Source organism: Oryx dammah, unplaced genomic scaffold (assembly GCF_014754425.2).
Source record: "Oryx dammah isolate SB20612 unplaced genomic scaffold, SCBI_Odam_1.1 HiC_scaffold_17, whole genome shotgun sequence".
In the NCBI taxonomy this organism is placed as follows: Eukaryota; Metazoa; Chordata; class Mammalia; order Artiodactyla; family Bovidae; genus Oryx; species Oryx dammah.
The window spans coordinates 41641092-41668180 of NW_024070201.1; the positions used below are offsets into that span (position 1 = coordinate 41641092).

At 40.7% G+C, this 27089-nt stretch overlaps 1 protein-coding gene across 2 annotated transcripts in view; it reads left to right on the forward strand.

Moving 5' to 3' along the window:
• Positions 1 to 349: 349 nt before the first annotated feature.
• Positions 350 to 27089, forward strand: part of SBF2 (SET binding factor 2) — a 488940-nt gene continuing 462200 nt past the window's right edge. For both annotated transcript variants that reach the window (XM_040258399.1, XM_040258400.1), the window contains exon 1: positions 350 to 593. In XM_040258399.1, coding sequence (XP_040114333.1) covers positions 539 to 593 — 55 coding nt within the window. In that variant the 5' untranslated portion in view covers positions 350 to 538. The remainder of the gene's footprint in view (positions 594 to 27089) is intronic.

Consider the following 27089-nt stretch of genomic DNA (forward strand, 5'->3'; position numbering starts at 1 on the left):
GTCTTGGGAAGGCGGGTGACCGGGTGGAGGGGCCGTTGAAGGTGGGGGTGGGGAGGGGAAGCAGCAAACTTTCCAGGAGACCCCCTCATCTATCCGTGTCTCTTCTTCCCAGACCCAGAAAGAAAGAGTGGAGAGGACGGAAGGAAGGACACCCTGCTTTAGGAAAAACGGGAGCGGGAGGTGGGCCGCGGAGGGGCAGCCGGGCCTCAAAGTGAAGCACCCCGAGAGGTTGCTGTGACAGTAGGAATACACTAGGCTGCCCACTCCCAAGATCCGCTGTCCGAGCGTCCGGGGGAGGGTGGGGGTGGGCTCTCCGCCGGGGCTTGGGTCAATGAGCCAGGGCGGGTGGGGGCGGGGAAGCAGCGGGCGCTAAGAGCGGCGCAGGCGCAGAGCGCGCCTCGGTTGTCAAACATGGCTGAAGGGCCGCCGCTGCCGCTACTGCTGCTGCAGGGAAAATGCTGAGCCCTCCCCGGCCCGGTGGGCGGCGGCGGCGAGGGCGGCGACGGGCACCTGCTTCTCGGGCGCGGCGGCGGAGGCCATGGCCAGGCTGGCCGACTACTTCATCGTAGTCGGCTACGACCACGAGAAGCCAGGTAAGGGTGTGGGGCGGGCGCCGCCCCCGGGCCTCCCTGCCCCCGCCCCCCGGCTGCCGTCCAGTGGGCTTCTCTGGGCTGGGCATCGCGGCCGGGAGGCGGGGAGGGCCGGTCCCGGGCCCGGTGGAGCTGGCACTCGGCGTCGGGCCTTGATGGCCCGGCTGAGCCTCGCGGTGGGCGTGAGGGGCCAGCACGAGGGGCGAGGGAGGAGGAGGAGGAGGCGGCCTCGTCCTCCGGGCCCCGGGCGGCCCAGCTGAGGCGAGTCTGGGTGCCGTGGCTCTCGCTCTGAAGAGGGCCGGGTACCAGGGGCATCGCCCCGGTGCCGGCGGGCTTGGGTCAGGGCTTCAGGGCTGGGAGGGCGGGAGCCAACTGTGCTAAGTTCCTCGGGGATAAACTTCTGCCTAGCATCCTGAGTGAGTAACGAATGACGCAGGGGGCTGTCCTCTCCGAAAGGAAGTGCTGAGAGTCCAGTGCTACCTCACCCCTGAGCTGGGGGGGGGGGCCCGGCTAGTCACCGCGCCGGTGGACGCATGGTACCGAGAGAGGGCAAATGAGCCTTGAACTTATGAACATTTCTAGGAAATGCTCCTTGTTCTTTCAGGACAAATCTGACGGTCATTTCAAAAGGAGTCTGAATACGATCTTTTAAGTAAGGACCGTCAGCACATCGCTGCAGGTGATCCTGTTTCACTTTAATGAGTGTTTTAATTAGTCTTTTCATTCGTCGCAGAATTATCCTCTTAGGTAACAATCTGGCAGATGTATTTTAATGGAGAGATTTCCACATTTAAGATAATTCACCGTTTATGCACGTTTATTTCTGTATTCCTTTTGTATTACTGTGTAGCTAAGCATAAGGTAATGAATTGGGGAAGCACATCTATTTCAGGGTAACTTCAGGGTAATTTACAAGAAATTTAAGGTCTCAGCTAGACAGCCCTTCCTTTTTCAGAGGAGATGCTGAGATTGTGTTTTGCTGATGGTTACAGCCGTTTGTAGCTTCAGAATACCATTGTTCTTCCCACTCTTGGTGGACTGCCCCTTTCACTATTCCTCTCCTGATAACTTCCTTTAGTGGGGACTTTTTATAGTCTTTAATTATTCTTGACCTGATTGAGATTAGCAAGAGAAGGGTTGGGCTATATTTAAAATATTTTCGGGCTACACAAAGTTTTATTTCCTAGTAATTTTGTATAGTCTGCTATCTCTTGCCAAGATTGACAATATGGAGAAGCAGAGTTTGTATTTAACATTGTTTCATTTTTAGTGACTTTGAGTTTTTTCTCACTTAGAAAAAATGGAAACAATCAAAAACTTGCAGAAAACTTGCAAGTATGGTACAAAGAACCTTTTTCTCCCTGAACCATTAGGAAGTGCTGACCTGATGCCTTCCCTATCACCCCAGGTTGTGTATTTTCTACAAACAAGGATATTCCCCTGCATGATCAGAGTGCAGTCATCAAAAATCAGGAAATTTACACTGACAAAGTACTTCATGTAGCTCTCAGATTGAAACAGTGTATCTCAGATTGGGACTTGAGCCCACCTGCGAGACTGGAACCCAGCGAAAACCCACCATTTGTTAACTGTGATCACACACACCTGGTTTCAGGACTAATGAAGCTCAGGTTCTTGATGTGTCATCACAGAAAGAATTCAGTGAGAGACAGATTGATAGATAAGTGGATTTATTTAGAGAGAAACACACTCCACAACCAACCCTGAATATTCATTGTAAGGACTGATGCTGAAGCTCCAATACTTTGGTCACTTGATAGAAGAGGCAGTTCATTGGATAAGACCCTGATGCTGGGAAAGATTGAAGGCAAAAGGAGAACTTGGTGGCAGAGGATGAGTTGGTTAGATAGCACCACCGACTCAATGGACATGAACTTGAGCAAACTCTTGGAGATAGTGGAGGCATGCTGCAGTCCTTTGGGTTAAAAAGAATCGAACCCGACTTAGTGAACAACATACTCTACAAGCAGAGTGTGGACCATCTCCGAAGAGGAGAACAGCCTTGAATTATGGCTTGGTTAGTTTTTATGGGCTGGATAATTTCATAGGCTAATGAGTAGGAGGATTATTGTTTGGGGGAAGGGGTGGAAATTTCCAGGAATCGGGCCATTGCTTACTTTTTGGTCTTTGGTGGCTGGCTTCAAACCTGTCATGGCGCTGGAGGGTGTGTCACTTAGCTTGCTGATGTGTTACAGTGAGCGTTATACTGAAGTTCAAGGTGTAGTGAAAGTCAGCTTGTTTGCCATCTCGGACCTGTTTGGTTCTAATCTAATTGTTGTGTCCTCAGGCTGTATCATTCTTTTAAAGTTTATGCCCTGCCCCCGCCCCTCCTGTTTCAGTACTGGTTCAAGTTTTGTTGATTATGCCGTCTCTTTACTGGCAAAAGAATCTGGTTCAGAATCATATATTGCATTTATTTGCCATAGGGGCCATCTCATCACAGGTGAGGCAAGCTCTTGGATAGCTAGCTTTGGAGCTCAGCTGCGTAATCATACTGATCTTCAGGAGTTTATTGCTTGCATACTTGATGGTGATGAATTTCATTAAGTTCTCATTTACTTTCAGTACATTTTTGGCCATATGCTTCATGACTTCTTCAATCTGAAATGATTCCCTCATCTTCTCTTGATTTTCATAATCTTGACCCTAATGAAGATTGTGTGTTTGCATGTTCAGTTGTGTCCGACACTCTACTACTCCATGTACAATAGCCCGCCAGGCTCCTCTGTCCATGGAATTTCTCAGTCAAGATTACTGGAGTGGGTTGCCATTTCCTACTCCAGCGGGTCATCCCAGCCCAGGGATTGAACCTGCGTCTCTTGGGTCTCCTGCATTGACTGGTGGATTCTTTACCACTTGTGCAGCTTGTGGAATCTTAGTTCCCCAACCTGTGTCCCCTGTAGTGGATGTATGGAATTCCACTGGACCACCAGAGAATTCCCTAAAGTTAATATTTAATAGTTAATGTTTTTCCTCCAATTAAAATTAAAAAATTAAGAAAAAGAAAAAATAGCTAATGTTTTTCGTGAGGATTGCTTTGAAACTATGTGTCTTGGTCCTCGTCAAACAGGTAATGTATTCCTTTATGCATTTATATCTGTATGGATTCATGGTTTTCTTTTTTTTGGCTGGGTTACATTGTTACTGTTTATTTAGTTCTTCAAATTTTCCTCATTTGGCCAACTAGAGCCCATTCACTCTGGCTTCTGTGTCTTTATGACATGTCCCCACTGTGAGCGTTTTACTTTGAGTGGCTTTTTTTTTTTCTCCCACTTTTTGGCATAAGATGATGTTTTGGGCTTATGTTGTACTATCCCTGCTTCAGTGCTGAAATCAGCCATTTCTCTAGGGAGACCTGGCTTGTTTTAATGATGGATGACTTTTAGAAGCTAAGATCTCAGTGCTGTGTGTTTACTGCTGCTGTATTGTTATACTGCTTTCAGGCTTTCTTAATGGACGGAGCTGGGGAATACATGTATGTGTACACACAGGTGGCTCAGTGGTAAAGAATCTGCCTGCCAATACAAGGAGACACAGGAAGCAAAGGTTCAATCCCTGAGTTGGGAAGATCCCATGGAGGAGGAAAATGGCAACCCACTCCAGTATTTTTGCCTGGGGAAGTCCCATGGAGAGAGGAGCCTCATGGGCTACAGTCCATGGGTTGCAAAGAGTCGGACATGAGTGAGCAGCGGAGCACGCATGCATGCACACATGTTTATGTCTATATTTATTTATATATATTAAAAAACTCTTGAGTTCCTACCAGTACCACCGATTTCAGTCCAGCGCTCCTGGGTCCACTCAAGTTTTTCCCTTTTTCATATTTGTAATATTCTTCTCTGATGGAAATCTGGCTCCCATTAGCCTTGTTATACTGTTCAGTCTCCATGTATTAAACCAGTCTTTCATCTTTGCTACCACCCTCTCCTCTCCTGGATGCCTTCCTCTCTCTGTCGGGCTCGGATTCTTCATTCTCCCAACATCCTGCCCCTGTCAGGACCTAATAGCCCTTACCAGGATGTCTCAGTACAGGGACACCCTATTCAATCGGCTCTGGCTCTAGCTCCCCATGTTATCTTACCCAGTGTCTGTGGATATACTTCTTACCCTACTTAGGTCTGACACACGACACTGGGTTGCTTCCATCTGAAGGAAGACATCCTCATTCCATACTCCCCAGTGCCCTATTCCAGGTTGCCCCTCTGTTTTGGCACCCTCCTTGCAGTGCTTGGACTCTGACTGAACTCATCTCCTTTGGCCTTTCCTTCCCACATGGAGTACCTTCTTGGTTCACTTGGGCTCTGATACCACCGCCCCCACCAGGCTATGACTGCTCCGTATCCTACAGCAGAGAAAGGGAAGATTATTTTTTTAAGTAACAAAATCCAGAAGCTTTTTTAAATCACAGAATCTCGATAGCGAAGTATATCTTTCTTTTTAACTTGGGATAATTTTGAAACCCCATGGACTGTAGCCCACCAGGCTCCTCAGTCCATGGGATTCTCCAGGCAAGAATACTGGAGTGGGTTGCCATTCCCTTCTCCAGGGGATCTTTCCATTCCAGGGATCGAACTCACATCTCATGCATCTTCTGCATTGCAGGCAGATTATTTACTGTTTGAGCCACCAGGGAAGCCCCGATTTTTCTTTAGTCATACTTATTGATGTAAAATTTACATGCAGTAAAATCCACCTTTTAACTGAACAGTGAGTTTAGACAGATGTACGCCTAAGTGTAGCCAGGCAAGATATAGCTAGAACACTTCCCTCCAGAAAGCTCCTCTGTGCCCCTTTGTACAGTTAATTTTTTCCCTAGCCTCTGGCAATCACTGATCTTTTTCTGTCCTTGCTTTTTTATCTTTCTTAGAATGTCTTATAAATTATACAGTTTTTTATGTCTGGCTTTTTTCATTTAGAAAAATATGTTTGAGACTTACCCATCTTATATGTACTGTCAGTTCCTTTTTATTGCTAAATATAACATGATTTGTTATCCATTCAGCAGTTGGTGGACATTTGAGTTTCTGGTTTTGGGCTATTATGAACAAAGTTACGCTGAATATTTGCAAAAAGATCTTTGTTCATTTGATTTCATTTCTCTTGGGTGGATACTTAGGAGAAAAATTGCTGGGTCATATTGTCATGGTATGTGTGCGGGTTGGAAATTTCCAGAGAGGAGGCAGAGTGAAAGGACAGTAAAGTTTATTAGAGCAGGGGAGGGGGAGATAGCTGCCAGTACAGTAGGCCCGCTTCCTGCTAGTCAGGGAGAGCAGACCCCAGACGGGGGTCTTTGGTCTGTATAGCTGGAGGACAAGAAGTATGGTAGGGTCTTTCGAGTCGTTTGCAGATCGGATGAACTGCATATATACATCCCTCTACCCGGGCTTCCCTGGTGGCTCAGTGGTAAAGAATCCACCTGCCAATGCAGGAGACATGGGTTTGATCCTTGGGTTAGGAAGATCCCCTGGAGAAGGAAATGGCAACCCACGCCAGTATTCTTTTTTTTTTTTAATCAACATATTGTTTGTTTGTTTATTTTTGGCCTTGCTGGGTCTTCATTGCTTTGCGAGGGTGTTCTCTAGTTGTGGGGTAGGGGTGGGTTTACTCTTCGTTGTAGTGCACAGGCTTCCCACTGTCGTAGCCTCTCTTGCTGCTGAGCACAGGCTGAGGGCTTCAGTAGCTGCAGCATGCAGGCTCAGTAGTTGGGGCCCACGGGCTTAGTTGCTCTGTGGCTTGTGGAATCTTCACAGACCAGGGATTGAACTCTTGTTCCCTGCATTGGCAGGCAGATTCCACTGCGTCACTGCCATCAGGGAAGTCCCACGCCAGTATTCTTGCCTGGGAAATTGCATGGACGGATGAAGCCTGGTGGGCTACAGTCCATGAGGTCGCGAAGAGTCGGTCACGACTTAGCTACAACGTATAGGGCAGGAGAAGAGTAAGACAAATACCTCTTCCTTATATGGAATAGGAGTGGGAACAGGCCGTACTACTCAGGAGGACTCAGAAATTCTATGATGGTTACAACATGGTGGTAAGGGCGATAAGAGTCTGGTGGTTTTTGTTCCTGCATTCCAAGATCCTTTTCGCTCATCTTGTTCTTTTGTCCTCGGGCACCACACGTTTGATCAGTGTCTGTTTAACTTTATGTGAAACCACCAAACTGTTTTCCAAACTGGCTGTGCCATTTTACATACTTGCCAGCAGTGTATGAGATGTCCAGTTATTTTTTAAAATTTTATTTATATTACTTTTAAAAATTTAACCATTTTAGTGGACATGTAGTGGTATCTTATTGTGGTTTCATTTTGAATTTTCCTAGTGGCTGATGATGTTGAGCACCTTTTCTTGTACCTATTGCACCGGAATATTTTTGTAAAGAGTCTGAGCAAGTTTTCGGTCTTTTTTTAAAATTGGATTGTTTGGCTTTTTAAAAATTTTAGTTGAAGTATAGTTGATTTACAGTGTGTGTTAATTTCTGCTGTACAGCAAAGTGATTGTTATACATATATATATTTTTTCATTTTTATATTCTTTTCCATTTTGGTTTATCACAGGATATTGAATACAGTTCCCTGTGCTATACAGTAGGACCTTCTTATTTATCCATTCTATATGTAATAGTTTTCATTTGTTTGGCTTCTTATTATTGAGTTTTAAAATTCTAGATACAAGTCTTTATCAGGTGTTTTGCAAATATATTTTTCCAATCTGTGGGTTGCCCTTTCATTTTCTTAGCAATAGCATTTGAAGAGCAAATGTTTTTATTTGAATGACTTTTTGTTGTTGTTGTTCAGTTGCTCAGTTGTGGCCGACCCTTTGGGACCCCATGGACTGCAGCATACCAGTCTTCCCTGTCCTTCACTATTTTCTGGAATTTGCTCAAACTCTTATCCATTGAGTTGGTGATGCCATCCAACCACATCATTGTGTCATCCCCTTCACCTCCTGCCTTCAGTCTTTCCCAGCATCAGGGTCTTTTCTAAAGAGTAGGCTCTTCACATCAGGTGGCCAAAGTATCAAGAGCTTCAACTACAGCATCCGTGCTTCCAGTGAATATTCAGGGTTGATTTCCTTTAGGTTTGATCTCCTTGCAGTCCAAGGGACTCTCGAGTCTTCTCCAGTACCATAGATTTTTTAGGTATTTAAATAGTTTTGTATATTTTTAGTAGTCATTTTTACTGAAACTCTATAAAAACCTCCTGGGACAAAATCTACCAAATCTATGTAATTGTTTGAATTGTAAATGAAGAATAAACCTAATTGAGTCTACAAACCTTTGTTATAAAGCTTTCTTGAGTTAGTATGATTATATTGCCTATATCTCTCTAAAAGCTAATATTACAATATTATGATTCTGAAATATGCTGTGTTTAATTCCAGAGTGTTCCTGGAATTATCTGTTCAATATACTAAACTGTGTTTGTTCATAAAATGTGTATTTAATTAATATTTTTAGTTGATTTAAAAATTTTTTTCTGTTTTAAATTTGAATTGAAAGAAAACCTTGTTTTTTGAAAAATTACTTTTACAAACTGGAAAAAATAGTTAATATATGCTATTTGAATTATATGCAAAGAAGAGTGCTTGACACATAGTAGATGTTTAATAAAGATGTGTTGAGTGAGTATACAGTTGCTGTACATATGGACTGTGGCTCAGATCATGAACTCCTTATTGCCAAATTCAGACTTAAACTGAAAAAAGTAGGGAAAACCACTAGACCATTCAGGTATGACCTAAATCAAATCCCTTACGATTATACAGTGGAAATGAGAAATAGATTCAAAGGATTAGATCTGATAGAGTGCCTGAAGAACTATGGACGGAGGTTCGTGACGTTGTACAGGAGACAGGGATCAAGACCATCCCCAAGAAAAAAGAAATGCAAAAAAGCAAAATGGCTGTCTGAGGAGGACTTACAAATAGCTGAGAAAAGAAGAGAAGTGAAAAGTAAAGGAGAAAAGGAAAGATACACCCATTTGAATGCAGAGTTCCAAAGAATAGCAAGGAGAGATAAGAAAGCCCTCCTTAGTGATCAGTGCAAAGAAATAGAGGAAAACAATAGAATGGGAAAGACTAGAGATCTCTTCAAGAAAATTAGCGATACCAAAGGAACATTTTATGCAGAGATGGGCACAGTAAAGGACAAAAATGGCATGGACCTAAACAAAAGCAGAAGATATTAAGAAGAGGTGGCAAGAATACACAGAAGAACTGTACAAAAAGATCTCCATGACTCAGATAATCAGAATAGTATGATCACTCACTCAGAGCCAGACATCCTGGAATGCAAAGTCAAGTGGTCCTTAGGAAGCATCACTACGAACAAAGCAGTGGAGGTGGTGGAATCCCAGTTGAGCTATTTCAAATCTTGAAAGATGATGCTGTGAAAGTGCTGCGCTCATTATGGCAGCAAATTTGGAAAACTCAGCAGTGCCCACAGGGCTGGAAAAGGTCAGTTTTCTTCCAGTCCCAAAGAATGCTCAAACTGCCCGATAATTGCACTCATCTCACACGCTAGTAAAGTAATGCTGAAAATTCTCCAAACCAGACTTCAACAGTACGTGAACCATGAAATTCCAGATGTTCAAGCTGATTTTAGAAAAGGCAGAGGAACCAGAGATCAAATTGCCAACATCCGTTGGATCATCGAAAAAGCAAGAGAGTTCCAGAAAAACATCCACTTTTGATTTATTGACTATGCCAAAGCCTTTGACTGTGTGGACCACAAAAAACTGTGAAAAATTCTTCAAGAGATGGTAATACCATACCACCTGACCTGCCTCTTGAGAAGTCTGTATGCCGGTCAGGAAGCAACAGTTAGAACTGGACGTGAAATACCAGACTGGTTCCAAATAGGGGAAGGAGTACGTCAAGGCTGTATATTGTCATCTTGCTTATTTAACGCATATGCAGAGTACATCATGTGAAATGCTGGGCTAGATGAAGCACAAGCTGGAATCAAGATTGCTGGGAGAAATATCAATAACCTCAGATATGCAGATGACACCACCCTTATGGCAGAAAGTGAAGAAGAACTAAAGTGCCTCTTGATGAAAGAGGAGAGTGAAAAAGTTCGCTTAAAGCTCAACATTCAGAAAACTAAGATCATGGTATCTGGTCCCATCACTTCATGGGAAATAGATGGGGAAACAGTGGCAGACTTTATTTTTTTTTTAGGCTCCAAAATCACTGCAGATGGTGACTGCAGCCATGAAACTAAAAGATGCTTACTCCTTGGCAGGAAAGTTATGACCAACCTAGACAACATGTTGAAAAAAGAGACATTACTTTGGCAACAAAAGTCCACCTAGTCAAGGCTATGGTTTTTCCAATAGTCATGTAGGGATGTGAGAGTTGGACTGTAAAGAAAGCTGAATGCTGAAGAATTGATGCTTTTGAACTGTGGTGTTGGAGAAGACTCTTGAGAGTCCCTTGGACTGCAAGGAGATCCAAGCAGTTCATCCTAAAGGAAATCAGTCCTGAATATTCATTGGAAGGACTGATGCTAGAGCTGAGACTCTAATACTTTGGCCACCTGATGTGAAGAGCTGACTCATATGAAAAGACTCTGATGCTGGAGAAGATTGAAGGTGGGAGGAGAAGGGGACAACAGAGGATGAGATGGTTGGATGGCGTCACTGATTCAAAGGATGTGAGTTTGAGTAAACTCCGGGAGTTGGTGATGGACAACAAGGCGTGGCGTGCTGTGGTCCATGGGGTCATAAAGAGTTGGACATGACTGGGCAACTGAACATATGGAAAATACATAAAACTCTAAGGAAGGGTCTCTTGAGGGCTCACTTCCTGGCTCATTGATGGCTGTCTTCTCACGATGTCCTTACATGGAAAGGGGCAAGGGAGCTCTTTGGGGTCTTTTTGATACGGACATTAATCCCTGTAATGAGAACATTGCCCTCACGCCCTAGTCACCTCCAAGGACCATCACTGTGGTCCCAAGGGCTTCCCTGGTGGCCCAGAGGGTAAAGAGTCTGCCTGCAATGCTGGAGACCTGGGTTCGATCCCCGGACAGGGAAGATCCCCTGGAGAAGGAAATGGCAACCCACTCCAGTATTCTTACCTGGAGAATCCCATGGAGGGAGGAGCCTGGTAGGCTGTACAGTCCATGGAGTCACAAAGAGTTGGACACGACTGAGCGACTTCACTTTCACTTCCAAATGCTAGCACATTGGGAGATTTAGGTTTCGACATATGCATTTTCTTTTTTTGGGGGGGGAGGGGTGTACACAGACATTCTATGACAGACTCATAGACTTGATAATTAGGATGGTGACTTTAGAACATTAGAGTTGAAAGGGCCAAAGCCAGTTTGCTAAATGCACATCCCAGGTCATATGCTGTATAAACTTTATATAGTCCAATTTATTACATTTCTTTTTAGACAATCTGTATGACCTACAACCCGTGGCTTATGGAAAGAGGCAGAGTTGACTAAAATTCCAAACTTGGAGGTCTGGGGTGTTTTTTGATACCATGACTTAAGAAGTTTGTAAATGTTTTTCTTTTAAGTTACTTATTTGTGTTTTTGGCTTGGAAGATTATGGGCTTTACTTGACAGTTATCTAGATGGAGTCTTCAGAAGATGGACAGGTAGGAGCTGAACACAAAGACTTGAGTCATTAGTAGACAGATCTGTGTCACTGTGAGTACCCAAGGAAAGTCTGTGTAGAGACAGTAGAGGACCAAGGACTGATCTTGGGGGAACACGATTACTAAGATGGAGAATAAAAGGAACCACAGAAGAAGGAGTTGGGGAGTTTGAGAGAGAGATTTAATTTTCCCCAATAGTAGTAGTTCTTGTCAATGGTGATAAAACCCCTGATTTTTGGCTAGTTTTGTAGCCATGCAGGAGAGATTATTTCCAGTTACTAACAGAAACACATGAATGAGTTCTGGCCAGTTGGATGTAGTTGGAAATAATGCATGCAGTATCCAAAAAGCATTCTTGAAAGGATGAGGGTATTTTTCTCTTGCTTTTTTCTTTCCTGAGACTGGCTGCTGCTGCTGCTACGTCACTTCAGTTGTGTCCGACCCTATAGACAGAAGCCCACCAGGCTCCTCCGTCCCTGGGATTCTCCAGGCAAGAACACTGGAGTGGATCCTGAGACTGGCATGCTGGTATAAAAACTGGAATCATCTTAAACCATGTAGATAAGGGCCCACATCCTGGGGAAATCAGAGCAAAAAGCTGGAAAGAACCTCGGTCCCTAATGACTTATAGTGGGATTATTATAGCTGCCTCTGGAATTTTTTTTTTTAAGACTGTAACTTTGTTTGTTTTTGTTTGTTTCTTTTTTTTTTTTACTTTGTGTTTAAATTGCTAGAAATTAGAGTTTTCTCTGTTGCATGAAGCTAATCTTTATCCAGGTACACAGAGGTGGAGGAGATTGGTATCCAGAGTCATAGAAAATGGGGAGACTATTTCTCAGCGTCAAGGGTGGCAGATAGAGGTCTATGAGATGTGGAATTAGTGAAGATCTTTGTGTTTCATAAAATTTTAGTTGAAAGTTAACTATACGTCATCTGATTCAATGTAATTTATGGATGAGGAACCAATGTGCCCATGTTCCCACAACCCTTCTCTGCTACATGTTGTTACCTGTGAATGGTCACAGCTTTTATCCTGGATTGCAAGTTTCCTGATGCCTGTATTCCAATACACCATGCTATCCTTTGAGAATTTATATCAAGGATAGTTTTTACTCCAAAATTGTTTCAGCCAGAATGTTGTATTGTAAAACAAATAGTAAAACTTTAAACAGGAAAAAGAATTGGAAGTGAAAGCAGCAGATTAAGACCATTTGTTTGAGTCATCTGAATTTTGAGAGGTAAGAATATCTGGTTGGAAAACATGGAATGCTTTGTCTTCAGGATAAAAAGACTTTTTTTTTTTTGTATCCCGGAGTTGTGTGGCTGATTAGTGCTTAATAAGACATGTTTAAATTGAATTGCAAGAAGTGTGGTCCACTGAGAGTTTTAAAGTGTATAGGACAGCTCTGAGCATACACAAAGGCAGAAAGAAGAGTGGGAATCAATAGAATGAGAGCACTTGATCCTGGAGAGAGTGGAGATAGGTATGGGAAGGAAGTTCCGTAGGACTTGAAGTCTGGAACACATGTATACAGGATACAAATATATCAGTGAGCTCTGAATATTCCCCCCTAAAAAGAGTATTATGCACTTGGAAAATAATATTGCCATATCATTAGTCTTGGAGACTTTCTATAATGGGGTCCATCAAAACATTTCACTGGTCAGCTGTGGGGATTTTCTGGATGATGACAAGTCACATAGGCATATTATAGAAGCAGAAATCTACAGGTAAAATTAGCACTAATGGACAGGGTACTGTTGGAAAAAGACAGTGGTGAAGTGTGCTAAGAGAGTGGTTTCAGGATAAGCTTTAAATTTGGATGCAAGTATCTGAAAAATGAGTTCCTAAGAAATCTAACCTCTCAAAATAACTTTTTGAGAAGCAGTTTTATTTCCCAGCTTAGGTTAACATATATTGTAGGTTGTTGTGCCTGATATGATGATAATATTCATTAAAAACTATTACAACAGTGAAGCCATTGATTAAATCATATTGGTAGACTAGTATTTATTACTTTAGAAAGTTTGCTGTTGTCAAAAATGAGATCATTAAATATCACATGATTTATGGTGCTTTTTAAATTACTGCTGAATTTGATTAATAATTTGGGTTATGCAGTTGTTTATAAAGTAAATGCTATTCATTTGAAGTTCTCATTTTTGTAAGCTACATTGTGAAGGAAAATATCTTTTATGATTTCATAATTTTACTTTTCCTTATATATATATCAATATCTTCATTATTGAATTTTTCAGGAAAAATTTTAGTTATACTTGTAAGTTTTCCATTGTTTACTGAACAAAAGAAATATTTTACCTGTGGAAATATTTCATATGACTGCCACTTAAGTATAAATGGATTTAAATAGACTAGATTTTTTAAATCATATAGTTTATAGTTACTGATTATTCTCGAGTATAGAACAAAAAGATTAAGAAAATAAAAAAGCTTGTATTTTAAGGGAACATTATATGGAAGCACCAGAGAAATAGGTTTCCCAGGTGGCTCAGTGATAAAGAACCTGCCTGTTAATGCAGGAGACGCAGGAGATTCGGGTTCGATTCCTGGGTTGGAAAGATCCCCTGGAGTAGGAAATGGCAACCCGCTTCAGTATTCTTGCCTGGAAAATTCCATGGACCGAGGAGCCTTTATGACTCCTTTCCACGGGTCACAAAGAGTCAGACACGACTAAACGACTGAGCACACACCAGAGAAATAATCCTTACTCTAAAATGTCTTAACGACAGTACGATTTATTGTGTAGTCGCTACAGGCTAGCTCTCCAACACTTAATTTTTTAGGGCTGCCATAACAAATTATCACAAAGTTGGTGTCTTAAAAGAATCCTTCTTTATTTCTTCTGGCTTCTGGTGGTCCAAGGCTTATTTTATTTGTGGCAGTATAACTCTCATCATAATAGTGACAGACTTTATTTTTTGGGGCTCCAAAATCACTGCAGATGGTGACTGTGGCCATGAAGTTAAAAGACGCTTACTCCTTGGAAGAAAAGTTATGACCAACCTAGATAGTATATTCAAAAGCAGAGACATTACTTTGCCAACAAAGGTCCATCTAGTCAAAGCTATTTCCAATAGTCATGTGTGGATGTGAGAGTTGGACTATAAAGAAAGCTGAGCACCAAAGAATTGATGCTTCTGAACTGTGGTGTTGAGAAGACTCTTGAGAGTCCCTTGGACTGCAAGGAGATCCAACCAGTCAATCCTAAAGGAAATCAACCCTGAATATTCATTGGAAGGACTGTTGCTGAAGCTGAAGCTCTGGTACTTTGGCCACCTGATGCAAAGAACTGACTCGTTGGAAAAGACCCTGATGCTGGGAAAGACTGAAGGCAAAAGGAGAAGGGGGTGGCAGAGGATGAAATGGTTAGGCAGCATCACTGACTCAATGGACATGAATCTGAGCAAATTCAGGGAGATAATGGAGGACACAAGAGCCTCGTATGCAACAGGGGACAAGAGAGGATGAGATGGTTGGATGGCATCTCTGACTCAATGGTCATGAATTTGAGTGAACTTCGGGAGTTGGTGATGGACAGGGAGGCCTGGTGTGCTGCAGTCCATGGGGTTGCAAAGAGTTGGACTGACTGACAACTGGCTGACTGAACTCTCATCTCTGCCTCATGTTCACATGGCCTTTTCTATATCTCTGTGTCCAAATCTCTTTTCTTTTATACAGAAGTAATCATTGAATTTAGTGCCCACCCTAAATCCAGAGTGATTTCATCTTGAGATCCTTACCTAATTAATACTGCAGAGACCCTGTTTCCAAATAAGGTCACATTCTGTGGATATGAGTTTTGTAGGATACAGTTCTGCCAATTACAGACACAGTGGTTCATGCAGTTTTTGTAATGCTAGCTTTGTTCAGTCCCTAAGTTGTGTCTGACTCTTTTGTGACTCCATAAACTGTAGCCCTCCAGGCTCCTCTGTCCATGGGATTTCCCAGGTAAGAATACTGGAGTGGGTTGCCGTTTCCTTCTCCAGGGGATCTTCCCGACCCAGGAGTAGAACCCCCATCTCCTGCATTGGCAGGTGGTTTCTTTACTGCTGAGCCACCAGGGAAGCCCCACTTTTACTAGTGCCATTTCTTCTCTCCATGTTGTGTCAGTAAGGTCTACAGATGCTTTCTTTGGATGTGCCACACAGCTTATATTTCTTTCTTTAGGAATTTGCTTCATATGCAGAGATTTATCTTCATTTTATATGTTTAAAAAAATTAGTTTCCACATACATTATCTCAATAACTCTTCATGGTAACACAGTGAGTTACCCTGTGGGGTCCATCAGAGTTGAATAATTAGCCCACTTTCCCACGGATCATAAATGGAATTAAATGGGATTAAATAGAATTCGATTTTCTCACTTGAAGTAAAAACTCTTATTTATAAATACATTGTAGGGACTGGCAGGGAGTGAAAAAGAGTGAGGGAGAGGAACAGGGAAGGGATTTTTAGGTGAGGGAATGGTAGTGGTGGCAAAGGCACTGGAGTGAGCAATCATGAGTATCTTTGATTTGGCTGGGACCAGAAGAGGAGCACTGCTAAGTAATAGTTTCAGAACCAGAAAAGGAGTGCTGGATAGGCAATAAATGACAATTATATTAGAGTAACTAAGACAGTTATTTTTGTGTTTCTTGGGCTGTTTTTGAGGCTTGTCACTTTTCATTGCATTGTTTTCTTGTCCTTCTGCACCTAATCTCTGGAGTTGAAATTCTTGATACTTTGGAAAACAAAATTTAAAAACTTGTTGCACAAGAAGGTTTAAAAATATTTCTGTAGAACTTTGGCAGTCAGGAAGATAAACTTGCCTTGGAAAATATTTTTCTGTTGTAGTTTGTGGTTGCTATTTTTTGATTTGACAGGTGAGTCTGGACTCCTAATTATGCTGAGAAATGTCTGCTCCTTATCAGCAGTGTCTTTTGTGGAAAGTGTCAAACCATGCAGTGATCACCGTGAAAGGTCATTAGCTGTAATCGCAGAAGAAAATTGCTTCTTTTCAGGCTTCTTAAATTTAACACTTTATTTGATTATAACTGTGACCAAAAGTTAAAGAGGATTTTCAAGTTTTGAAACCTAAAGCATGATGTAATCTATAGTAAGTATTATGAATATCACAGAAGTTCAAAGACAACAGTGAAATACCATACTATTTTCCATACTCTTAGGAGGAAGAGTATGCTTGCTTTAAGAAGCCACTTAGTAGATCTTCACAGATATATATATATATACACACACACACACACATACACACATAATTAAAGAGCCTATAGAATTTTATGTTAAAATATTATTTTGGAATAGTGAGTTGGTTTAGCGTTACCCAGGTGTTAAAATATGTTCCCCAAGAAGCAATTTTTAATTTATCCCTTCTAGGTATTGGTATTTTGTTTAAGATTCTATAGCAGCCTTGGAACTGAGCAGGATTGAAAACCTGTTTTTTATGAAAGACTATTAAGCCAAAGAATGAAAGTTAATGAAAAGTCACATAAATGAAAGGAATTTTAGTGTGTAAGGTATATATTTTTCCTTGGAAATTAAGAACATGAAATTAAAGCAATATTTTAAACATTCAACAAATAACTTAAAATATTTTAGTTTTACATTGTGTAAATAGTATATCAGAGGGAGATGAGTGTCATACCTACCAAGTTGTTCCAGCAGAGAATTAGGCTCCTGAGGAGTAAAATATTTTTTTCTGGTCTTGGAACTAGGGTAGTGCCACTCAATTCTTTTAAAGCAGTGTTGTGCTTTCACAAATATAAGCACAGATAGGGTGACACAGTGCTAGGTTTTATAGAAAGCAGGTTAATTGCCTTTGACTTCAAACTGGTCTGGTTTCCTGTCTTTGTAGTCTGTGCATACTGTTTTATTCACATCTTGACTTGACATGGGACTTCCCTGGTGGCTCAGACGGTAAAGCATCTCGCTTACAATGTGGGAGACCTGGGTTCGATCCCTGGGTCAGGAAGATCCTCTGGAGAAGGAAATGGCAACCCACTCCAGTACTCTTGCCTGGAGAATTCCATGGACAGAGGAGCATGGTGGGCTACAGTCCACGGGGTCGCAAAGAGTCGGACACGACTGAGCAACTTCACTTTGACTTTGACTTGACTTACTTTAGACCTACTTTCTGACTAATATTTTCTGTTTGGCTCTTGACTTATTCTGTCCAGGGCATCCAAAACTCTATTCATCTATTTTTCTACCCAGTTTTGACTCATACTCTCATGGTTTTGGTGTATCAGTTTATTCCTGGCTTGACTGACCTGTCTGTTGGTAGTGTGTGTTATATATTACTTGTTGTAGTAACATACTTGTTATAAAAATTTCAAATGGTACAGAAAGTTGCTTATTCTTAACTCTAGTACCCATCTCTTTAGACCTTGTGACAGTTAATTTGTTTCTCCGTATTTGTATAGAAAATTCCTAGTTCTCTTAATAAAATGAAAACTGTATAGTCTTCCAAGGTTGGCAGTGGAAGGAGAGCCACCACATGGGAAGAGTTGGCTTGACCTCAGAGCCCCAGTTCTTCCACTTCTTTACTGTTCTCCTGCAGCACCACTTGTTTCTTCACATTCTGGCTCAAATAACTCCCTCTTCACCCAGTCGTTTCCCCTTTATTTGCTCAGACACAGCTGAAACAAGGCTGGATTATTGAGAAAAAGACTTTTCTAAAGGTTGAAGATAAGACAGAAGAGGAACAAAGCCAGAGAGTAAGTCAGTCATTTGGTTTGCAAAGTGTAGTGTACGCCTGTTCAGTCTGTGGTCTCCTGAAGGACTTCTGTCCTATCTAGTTTCTGGTACCTTCATGTGCTAGAGGTTATCTTTCCTTTTACCATGTCTCCTTCAGTCTGGGCCCTAGCTGGGGGCTAGATAATCCTTCCCTGTCAGGTTTAGCCAGGGTCCACTTTCCTGGTTCTAGTTTTCGGTCCCGAGGATCTGTCTCAGGACTGTGCTTCAGGAGATAATCCATTCCTTACCTATCGGCCTATAGCACTAACTGGTCTGCTGTGTGAGAATTCAGCACAGGGAAAGGGGATATCCAGAAACAAAAGTGTGGGAATAGGACATCTTTGTGTTTGTACCTGTTTTTACCCACAGTCCCAGCACCGACAAAACTTTGTTACCTAGAAATATAGTCATAACATTCATGTACAAATCAAAGCACAGCTAAACAAGCATCATATTTTCTGTTACTTTTAAAAGAAAAATAAGTTTTGTAGTACTATGTGTTCATATTTATTTTTAATTGATGCTGTGTAGTCTTTCCTGTTTGATTTTTAATCTGAACAAATAATGATACCATTTTTACTACTCAGTAAGCATGAATGTTAGTTGAAGCAGTTTTTTAAAAACAATACCTTAAGTTCAAAAACATCTAGGTTCTGGACTGATTTAATTTGTACAATTAAACTGAAGTAATGGTTTCTGAAAACTGTCCCTATCGCTTTCTTTTTCTTTTCTAGTATAATGGAACTGTTTTCTTCTACTATTGATTAGACAGAATAATTAGTTACCAAACATATAAATAAGAAAAAACAAGCAAAATAGTATAAGTGGTCTTTTCTTCTGTGTACATATGACACACAGACGTCAAGGGATTATTTATTTTTAATGGATAATTAAAAAAAAAAAAACTGTGGTGAAGTCACCATGTTTGCCAAGAGTTATTTGTACTTGTGGGTCATGAGATTTGAAGCTATTGAAGAAATTGTTGAAAGACTTAGGGAAATAATGTGAGTAGCTGATAAATGGCAAATAAATAAGCCTTAGCTATAGTGAACTACTTGCCATTCTCCTAAGGGATCAAGATTGTTCTCCACTTTGGAGTTGCTAGTCTTTCATTGTTATCTGTCTTTTCAATGATAGCTATCCTAGTGGGTGTAAAGTGGTATATTGCTGACATTTTAATTTAAGATATATTTCCAGAGATTTTTGTGTGCATCCATACGTATGAGTGAGTGTGAAGTCGCTCAGTCGTGTCCGACTCTTTGCAACTCCATGGACTGTAGCCTACCAAGCTCCTCTGTCCATAGGATTTTCCAGGCAATAGTACTGGAGTGGATTGCCATTTCCTTCTCCAGGGAGATCATCTTCCCAACCCAGGAATCGAATCTGGGTCTCCCGCATTGTAGACAGACGTTTTACCGTCTGAGCCACCAGGGAAATAGTCTTATTTTAATTCTTAGAAAATAAGTTCATAGTGTCTGTTTAATTTATTCAGTATGTGTTTTTTAAAACTTAACTGTATATTAGTGGCAACTTTCCATATTCTAAAAAATGTGTGTGTATACATACATGTATATATGGTAGGGTTAATTTTTATTAAATAATAACATTATTATTAAATAACAATTTAATGTACATGTAATAATAACTGTGATGAATTCTTCTGCTAAATCTTTGCATTCATCTTTAATTGCTTGGGATAAGTAGTTAGAGAGACAGTGAAGTTAAGTAGTTAAAAGCGTGGGGTGGAGTCACATGATCTGGGTTTGATTCCTGGTTTTGGCTCTAAGAGGGGCTTCCCTGGTGGCTCAGACAGTAAAGAATCTGCTGGCAACGCAGGAGACCGGGGTTCGCCTGGGTGGGGAAGATCCCTTGGAGAGGGAATGGCTACTCACTCCAGTATTCTTGCCTGGAGAATCCAATGGAAGAGAAGCCTGGTAGGTTACAGCCCTTGAGGTCTCAAAGAGTCAGACATGACTAAGCGAGTGACACTTTCACTTTTGGCTCTAAGAAGTTCTAACTTTAGATAAATTTCTTAATTTTTCTGTCTGAATTTCTGTATCTATAAAATGCTGCTGCTGCTAAGTCACTTCAGTTGTGTCCGACTCTCTGCAACCCCACAGACGGCAGCCCACCAGGCTCCCCTGTCCCTGGGATTCTCCAGGCAAGAACATTGGAGTGGGTTGCCATTTCCTTCTCCAATGCATGAAAGTGAAAAGTGAAAGTGAAGTTGCTCAGTCTTGTCCGACTCTTCGTGACCCCGTGGACTGCAGCATGCTCGGTTTCCCTGTCCCTCATGGTCTCCCATAAATTGAGTCGAGTAAATATTGATGCCGTCCAACCACCTTATCCTCTGTCATTCTCTTCTCCTCGTGCCCTTAATCTTTCCTAGCATCAGGGTCTTTTCCAGTGAGTCAGCTCTTTGCATCAGGAGGCCAAAGTATCGGGAATTTCAACTTCAGCATCATTCTTTCCAAGAAATATTCAGGGTTGATTTCCTTTAGGATTAACTGGTTTGATATCCTTGCTGTCCAAGGGACTCTCAGAAGTCTTCTCCAGCTCCACAGTTCGGAAGCAAACATTAATTCTTTAGTAAGCCTTCTTTATGGACCAACTCTCATCCATATATGATTACTGGGAAAGCCATAGCTTTGACTTGACAGACCTCTGTTGGCAAAGTGGTATCTCTGTTTTTTAATATACTGTCTAGGTTTGTTATAGCTTTTCTTCCAAGGAGCAAGTGTCTTTTAATTTCATGGCTGCAGTCACCATCTGCAGTGATTTTGGAGCCCAAGAAGATAAAATATGTCACTGTTTCCATTGTTTCCCCTTCTATTTGCCATGAAGTGATGGGACCGGATGCCATGATCTTAGTTTTTTGAATGTTGTGTTTTAAGCCAGCTTTTTCACTGTCCTATTTCACCTTCATCAAGAAGCTCTTTAGTTCCTCTTCACTTTCTGCCATTAGGTTAATGTCATCTGCATATCTGAGGTTATTGCTCTTTCTCCCATCAATCTTGATTCCAGCTTGTGATTCATCCAGCCCAGCATTTCACATCATGTACTCTGCATATTAAGTTAAATAAGCAGGGTAACTATATACAGCCTTGACGTACTCCTTTCCTGAATAATTGTGTCAATTTTAATTCCTTGAAGTAGAATTGCTGTATCAAGGGCATGTACATTTGTGTGGACATACATTAATTTTCTGCCTAGCGTCTCTTCCTTTGGGAAGCATGTTCTATTCCCTGTGGTTCCAGGGAAAGTGTCCTCATTGCTCCCACCCTATACCTTAAGCTGGGCCATTTAGAGTCATTTATGGGTCTTTTCTTTTGCAGGGAACTAGAAAGTCTTTTTTCCTACTAGGGTAACTAAGGTAGGATAATGTGACTGAGTTGGGGCTGTCAATGTTTTCCCCACTGTGTATAGAGAGTCTGTCTGAATATTGGAGAGAGGCAAAGATAGCCGAAAAATGAGGAGACAGAGCTTTGGAAACATTATTTAAGATTTCTGGGTCCAGCCATTCCTGAAAGCCAAAAGAACAATTTTGAAAGTAGTTTTGAGGTGTATTGCTGAATTGTATTCCAGAAAGATTATATCAGTATGTACTCCCATTTCCTTCAGGGGAATCTTTTTTTTAATAAAAAAAATGTATATTAATTTGTTTATTGGCTTGTGAGATCTTAGTTCCCTGACCAGGGATGGAACCTGGGTTCCAGCAGGACAGTGAAAGCTTGGAGTTCTAACCACTGGACCACTAAGGAATTCCTTCCTTCAGGAGAAGTTTAATTAGGAAAAAAAAAATCTTAATAAAATTTATTGCTTAAGCAATAACAGAGGAAACTGCATAGTTTTATGAAGGTGTAAATGGTAAGGGACAAATCAGGGAGATCAGATCTTATACCTAATTTAAATTCTGTCTCTGAAACATTACAAAATATTACTTGCCTTTGGTTTTTAATTTTTTAAATTTTATTTATTTTTGGCTGCACTGCATCTTGGCTGCTGCTTGAGGGCTTTCTCTGCTTGCATCGAGTGGGGACGACTCTTCACTGCGATGCACGAGCTCCTCACTGCAGTGGCTTCTCTTTCTGTAGAGCACAGGCTCTAGGCGCCTGGTCTTCAGTAGCTGCGGTGCACCAGTTTAGGTGCTCTGCCGCACTTGAAATCTTCCTGGACCAGGGGTCAAACCCGTGTTCCCTGCATTTGCAGGCAGATTTCTAACCATTGGACCACCAGGGAAGTCTGAGTAGAGAAGTCCTTGAAACTAGGAAAAAGCCCTTTCAGCAGACATACTTTTATTGCTTTGGTGGATTACTTTATCTAATGGGAGTGGAACACTTACTTGCTGACTATTTACTGAGTGGACAGATTTTAGGACTTTCTTTTTCAATGATTTCCCTAATAGATTGAGTTAGGAGAAAGAATTTGTATCTTCCTTGGAAAGGCCCATTTCCATGGATGAAATCATTCTGTAGATGACTTCTTTAGCCTTGAGTGGTTGTAGCTCTTTGTGTGTACTTCATTAATTTACAAGATCGATGAGGGCCATGATTTGAAGAAAACAATTAACTCTTTAGGAAATTTGACGTCTCAGGTTATTTTTTCCATCAAGTATTTGTTATAGTTAATTTAAACATAAGATTTGAAACCTTGGAATTAAAGATTCTTATTTAAAGAAAGTAACTAGTTTGGGGACAAGTTTTAAAGTAATCTGTTTATAGTTAATGACATCTGCTTGTAGGTAAAAATATGTCTTTCTTTCCTCAGCTTAAGCTGATCTAGTTACATTTAGAGAAAGAGAAATCCAGTGTCAAAACAAACTTGGAAAATAATAGTTTGAAAATTAATTTGCAGTGGAAAATAGCAGTTGGGACTGGAGTGAATTTTACAAATGCTTCATATAATTGTCCCACGCGGTTGTATGGAATTTGAAAAGAATGTTACTTGTTTTTCTTTTGAGACAGATATTTTACCAAATAATACTAGCCTTAGTAAACTAAAATCCACACAAGATTAGATTAATAAAACTTTTTTTTTTAAGAAGGAAAGAAATGAGAGGGACAACAAGAATTCATTTAGGATAGTAAATAACTGGAGGTTTTTGAAATTACAAGCTAGAGCACTTAGGGAAAAGCTGAACTTGACTCTTCTCTTTTAAAGAAAATTAGTAGCCTTTTATAAGAAGTGCCAAATGGCTTCCTTTTAGCCATTCAGTCAAGTGTCTATTGAATGATTAGACAGTGGATCGGGAAGATCCCCTGGAGAAGGAAATGGCAACCCACTCCAGTACTCTTGCCTGGAGAATCCCATGGAGGGAGGAGCCTGGTGGGCTACAGTCCATGGGGTTGCAAAGAGTCGGACACGACTGAGCGACTTCACTTTCACTTTCACTTTTGGGGATATTGACTTTGTTCTCAAGGGATTTATTTAATTTGCTAAGCTTGATCAACCTCATTAGCAGAGAAATAGAAAATTCTTTTAAAAGGCTCACATCTATACCAGTATGAGATGTAACTATCAGGTAGTTTTGGACAGCTCTAAGGCATCAAGGATGGCATCACCGACTTGATGGACATGAGTCTGAGTGAACTCTGGGAGTTGGTGATGGACAGGGAGGCTGGCATGCTGCAATTCATGGGGTCGCAAAGAGCAACTGAATAACTGAACTGAAGGCATCAAGGGGATACCAGCGGGGGTATGTGGGTCAGGATTAGGAGGTGGAACTGCCTGCAGGGGGAAAAAAAATCCACCTAGGAACTGGAAATTCAACATTTTCAAGTAAACGTGCTCCTCTTCCAAACCTTTTTGTCTTGGTGATTTATCCAAGTTAGAAACTTGCCGCACTTTTCCTTTCCTTTCTCACTTTCACTTCAAAGTGTTTTATTTTTCTTTTTAATTTTTTCTCACTTTTCTTATATGTTCCCACAGTTAATGCCATTGTTCAGGCCCTCCTTTCAGTTAAATTCTTCTCCAGCTAGTTTCATACCGCTACTAGTTTTTTTCAGTAAAATGTTTATATCACTCTGTATTTAATTTTTCAATACTTTGCCACTGGCTTCAAATTCATACCCAGGGTGCCTCAAGGTATCTAAGTCAGTGGCAGAGGAAATCTGCATTACCTGAATCATGCAGTCACACTGTCCTGCATGACAGGGATGTTTTTTCTTCACCATAGTGAGTGGTGTTCCCTAGTCCTCTAAGCCTCAGTGCTCTGTCCTTGCTGAAAGGTTTTCCAAATAATGTCGTTTCCTGCTCTGTACTTTTGCAGTGAGGATCTGCATGAGATGGTTGATCACAACTGAGCATAAATTCTTGAGTCAGACAACCTGAGTTTGGATTTCTGCTTAACCATCTTCTGGAATGTGACTGCAGACAAATCACATGACTGCTGAGCTCAGTTTATCCTTTGTGTGCATGCTCAGTCGCGTCTGACTCTTTGCGACCCCATGGACTTTAGCCTCCCACCTCCTCTGTCCATGGAATTTCCCAGGCAAGAATACTGGAGCAGGTTGCTGTTTCCTACTCCGAGAGAGCTTCCTGACTCAGGGATCAAACCCACGTTTCCTGCATTGTAGGCAGATTCTTTACCACTGAGCCACCAGAGAAGGCTTCCCTAGTGGCTCAGATGGAAAAGAATCCACCTGTAATGTGGGAGACCTGGGTTCTATCCCTGGCTTGGGAAGATCCCCCAGAGGAGGGCATGGCAACCCACTCTAGTATTCTTGCCTGGAGAATCCCATTGACAGAGGAGCCTGGCGGGCTACAACCCATGGGGTTACAAAGAGTTGGACACGACTGAGCAACTAAGCACAGCACAGCACATAAGGAGGGTCTTCTGCATAGCGAAAAAAGGCATTAAAAAAATGGCACCTCTTGTTTTTGCATGTATGAATATATGTTAATACATCTTTCCTAAAAAGAGAATTTCTAGCATAAACAGTGTTTATTATAACCACTAAATCACTTATTCTCAGCTTTTTTTCTGATAAGCTAATTTTAACTTCCCTGAATTATTTTGATCACTAGGGTTAAAGATGGAGACCAAGTCACTTTGTGTACAGTTGCTAACTGAAATACAGGGAAGTTTATGGTTGCTCCATTTCGTCTTCATTATAAGTGATACTCTAGAGCCGTGAAGAGGGGAGTGTGGCAGTAGAACCACGTTGGAATTTAACTAATATCCCAGGCTGCCTGCTGTTTCCACATGTCCCTTGGTGGGCTTTTCTAAGCTGAAAGCACATTCATATACGTGCCTTGAACTATCTTGTAGTTCTTACTTTTTATATTAACTTCATAAATCAAGAATATTTTTTATAATTACCAGATCATTGCTTAACACCTGTTTGGATAAATTTTCCACATAGTGCTAGAGCTGTATTACTTTTGAATATTAAATACTTTTTTTGCCTTTTAGATAGATAACTTAAGACTGTTAAAGTGTTCTCTCACTTTTCCTTTAAGAATTTTTAAGTATATTAATTGTATTCCAGAGACTTTTATTTTGGCTAGTATAAATTTTCCATTCAATATGGCATATTCTTTTCTATTATTTTTCTAGGTAAAGTAGTTGAATATTCTCTAATATGGTTAAAGGTTTATATTAGTAAGTACAACATGGAGATTTTATACAGTCTTCACTTTGTACCTGAGGCATCTAAAGCCTGTTAATTAGGTACTTAGTCTCATTTACACTCAGATTAGTAGTAAAAGTCTCCTGTTTATTTAACATTCATAGTTTGTTCCAGTAGAAGTTCCTGTGTTTCTCTTGATAATAATAGTTAACGTTTCTGCAGTTTGAATCATAGTTATCAGTAATGTTTTAAGGCTACAGTAATCATTCTGTTGGTTATTCATACATGGCAGTGAGGGAAACACCTCTAAACTGAAAGTAAATTGTAGTTTCTTCCAGAGTTACGTCATGACAATTCAGATGAATTAAGAAAAACTTGTTGGAGTATTTGCTATACTGTCTGCTTCATATTTTTTCTTTTGGGACAAAAATGTAGAATTATTAAAATTAAAGTATGTATGATTTATATGTTTCTTTCCTTTTGCTCATATCTAAATATTGATTTCTTATCCTTATATATATATTCCTTAAAGGAGGATAACAGGAGATTCTTAAATGTTTTATTATTGTCCTTTAACAGATATAGAGAAAAGGTATTTGTAAAGTGACAGGAAATTTTAAGATCCTAAATATAAATATTGTGTATAATTTTTAAACATGAAGATAACAAAATTTCTTAAGGTTAATTAAGTGTTGTATTGAAAAATGGGAAGATGTCAATCAATTTTAAAGAATGGCACCACTTTTTATGTAAATGTTTTTTCATCTTCTGTGATCATAGAATTATAGTCTTCATTTAACTTCCTGAAGACACCTTTATCCTCAAAGATCTGAGACCTCTGGTGCCATGGCACTTCACGGAGTGTTTTGAGAAAGAGCCGACCAGAGCAGTTGAATTCAGGAAGCATAGTATATTTCATTAATAGGCAAGGACTCAAAAACAAACAAAAAACACAAGCACTTGGTTAAAGGTTATAATGGTTGTTAGTTTTCAGATGCATGTATGTGTGTTGTGTGTGCATATATACTGGTATTTAAGTTGACTGATAGGTGGTTTTTTGGGAATTATGGCTCATTAAAGAATTTATACTTAGGAAAAATAGTCAGCAGATCACTGCAGTCTGTTTTATTCCCACTCTCAAGAAGCAGTCCCCCCCAAAAGGCTTACACTTTATTTTGTGAATATAAGACAGTATGTGAAAACATAGTAACATAAAATTGCCAAATTAATGCTACTGACAGTAAGACTAGTGTTCCAATGCTAAGGGCAGGAAAGGGCTCATAAGTAATTGATTTTGAGTTGACTCTTGAGTGACTGGGTAAGTTTTTTTCCCCTCCCTACATTTGTTTATGAAGAACTTTAGAGAATCCCCTGTGATCCAGTGGTTAGGATTTGGTGTGTTCACTGCTGGGACCTGGGTTTGATTCGTGATCGGGGAACAACATCCCTCAAGCCATGTAGTGCACAATCAGAAGAAAAGATTTTTTTCAAAGCTGAATGAAGTTTATAGTGAGTGCCATATGTCTATTACCTACACT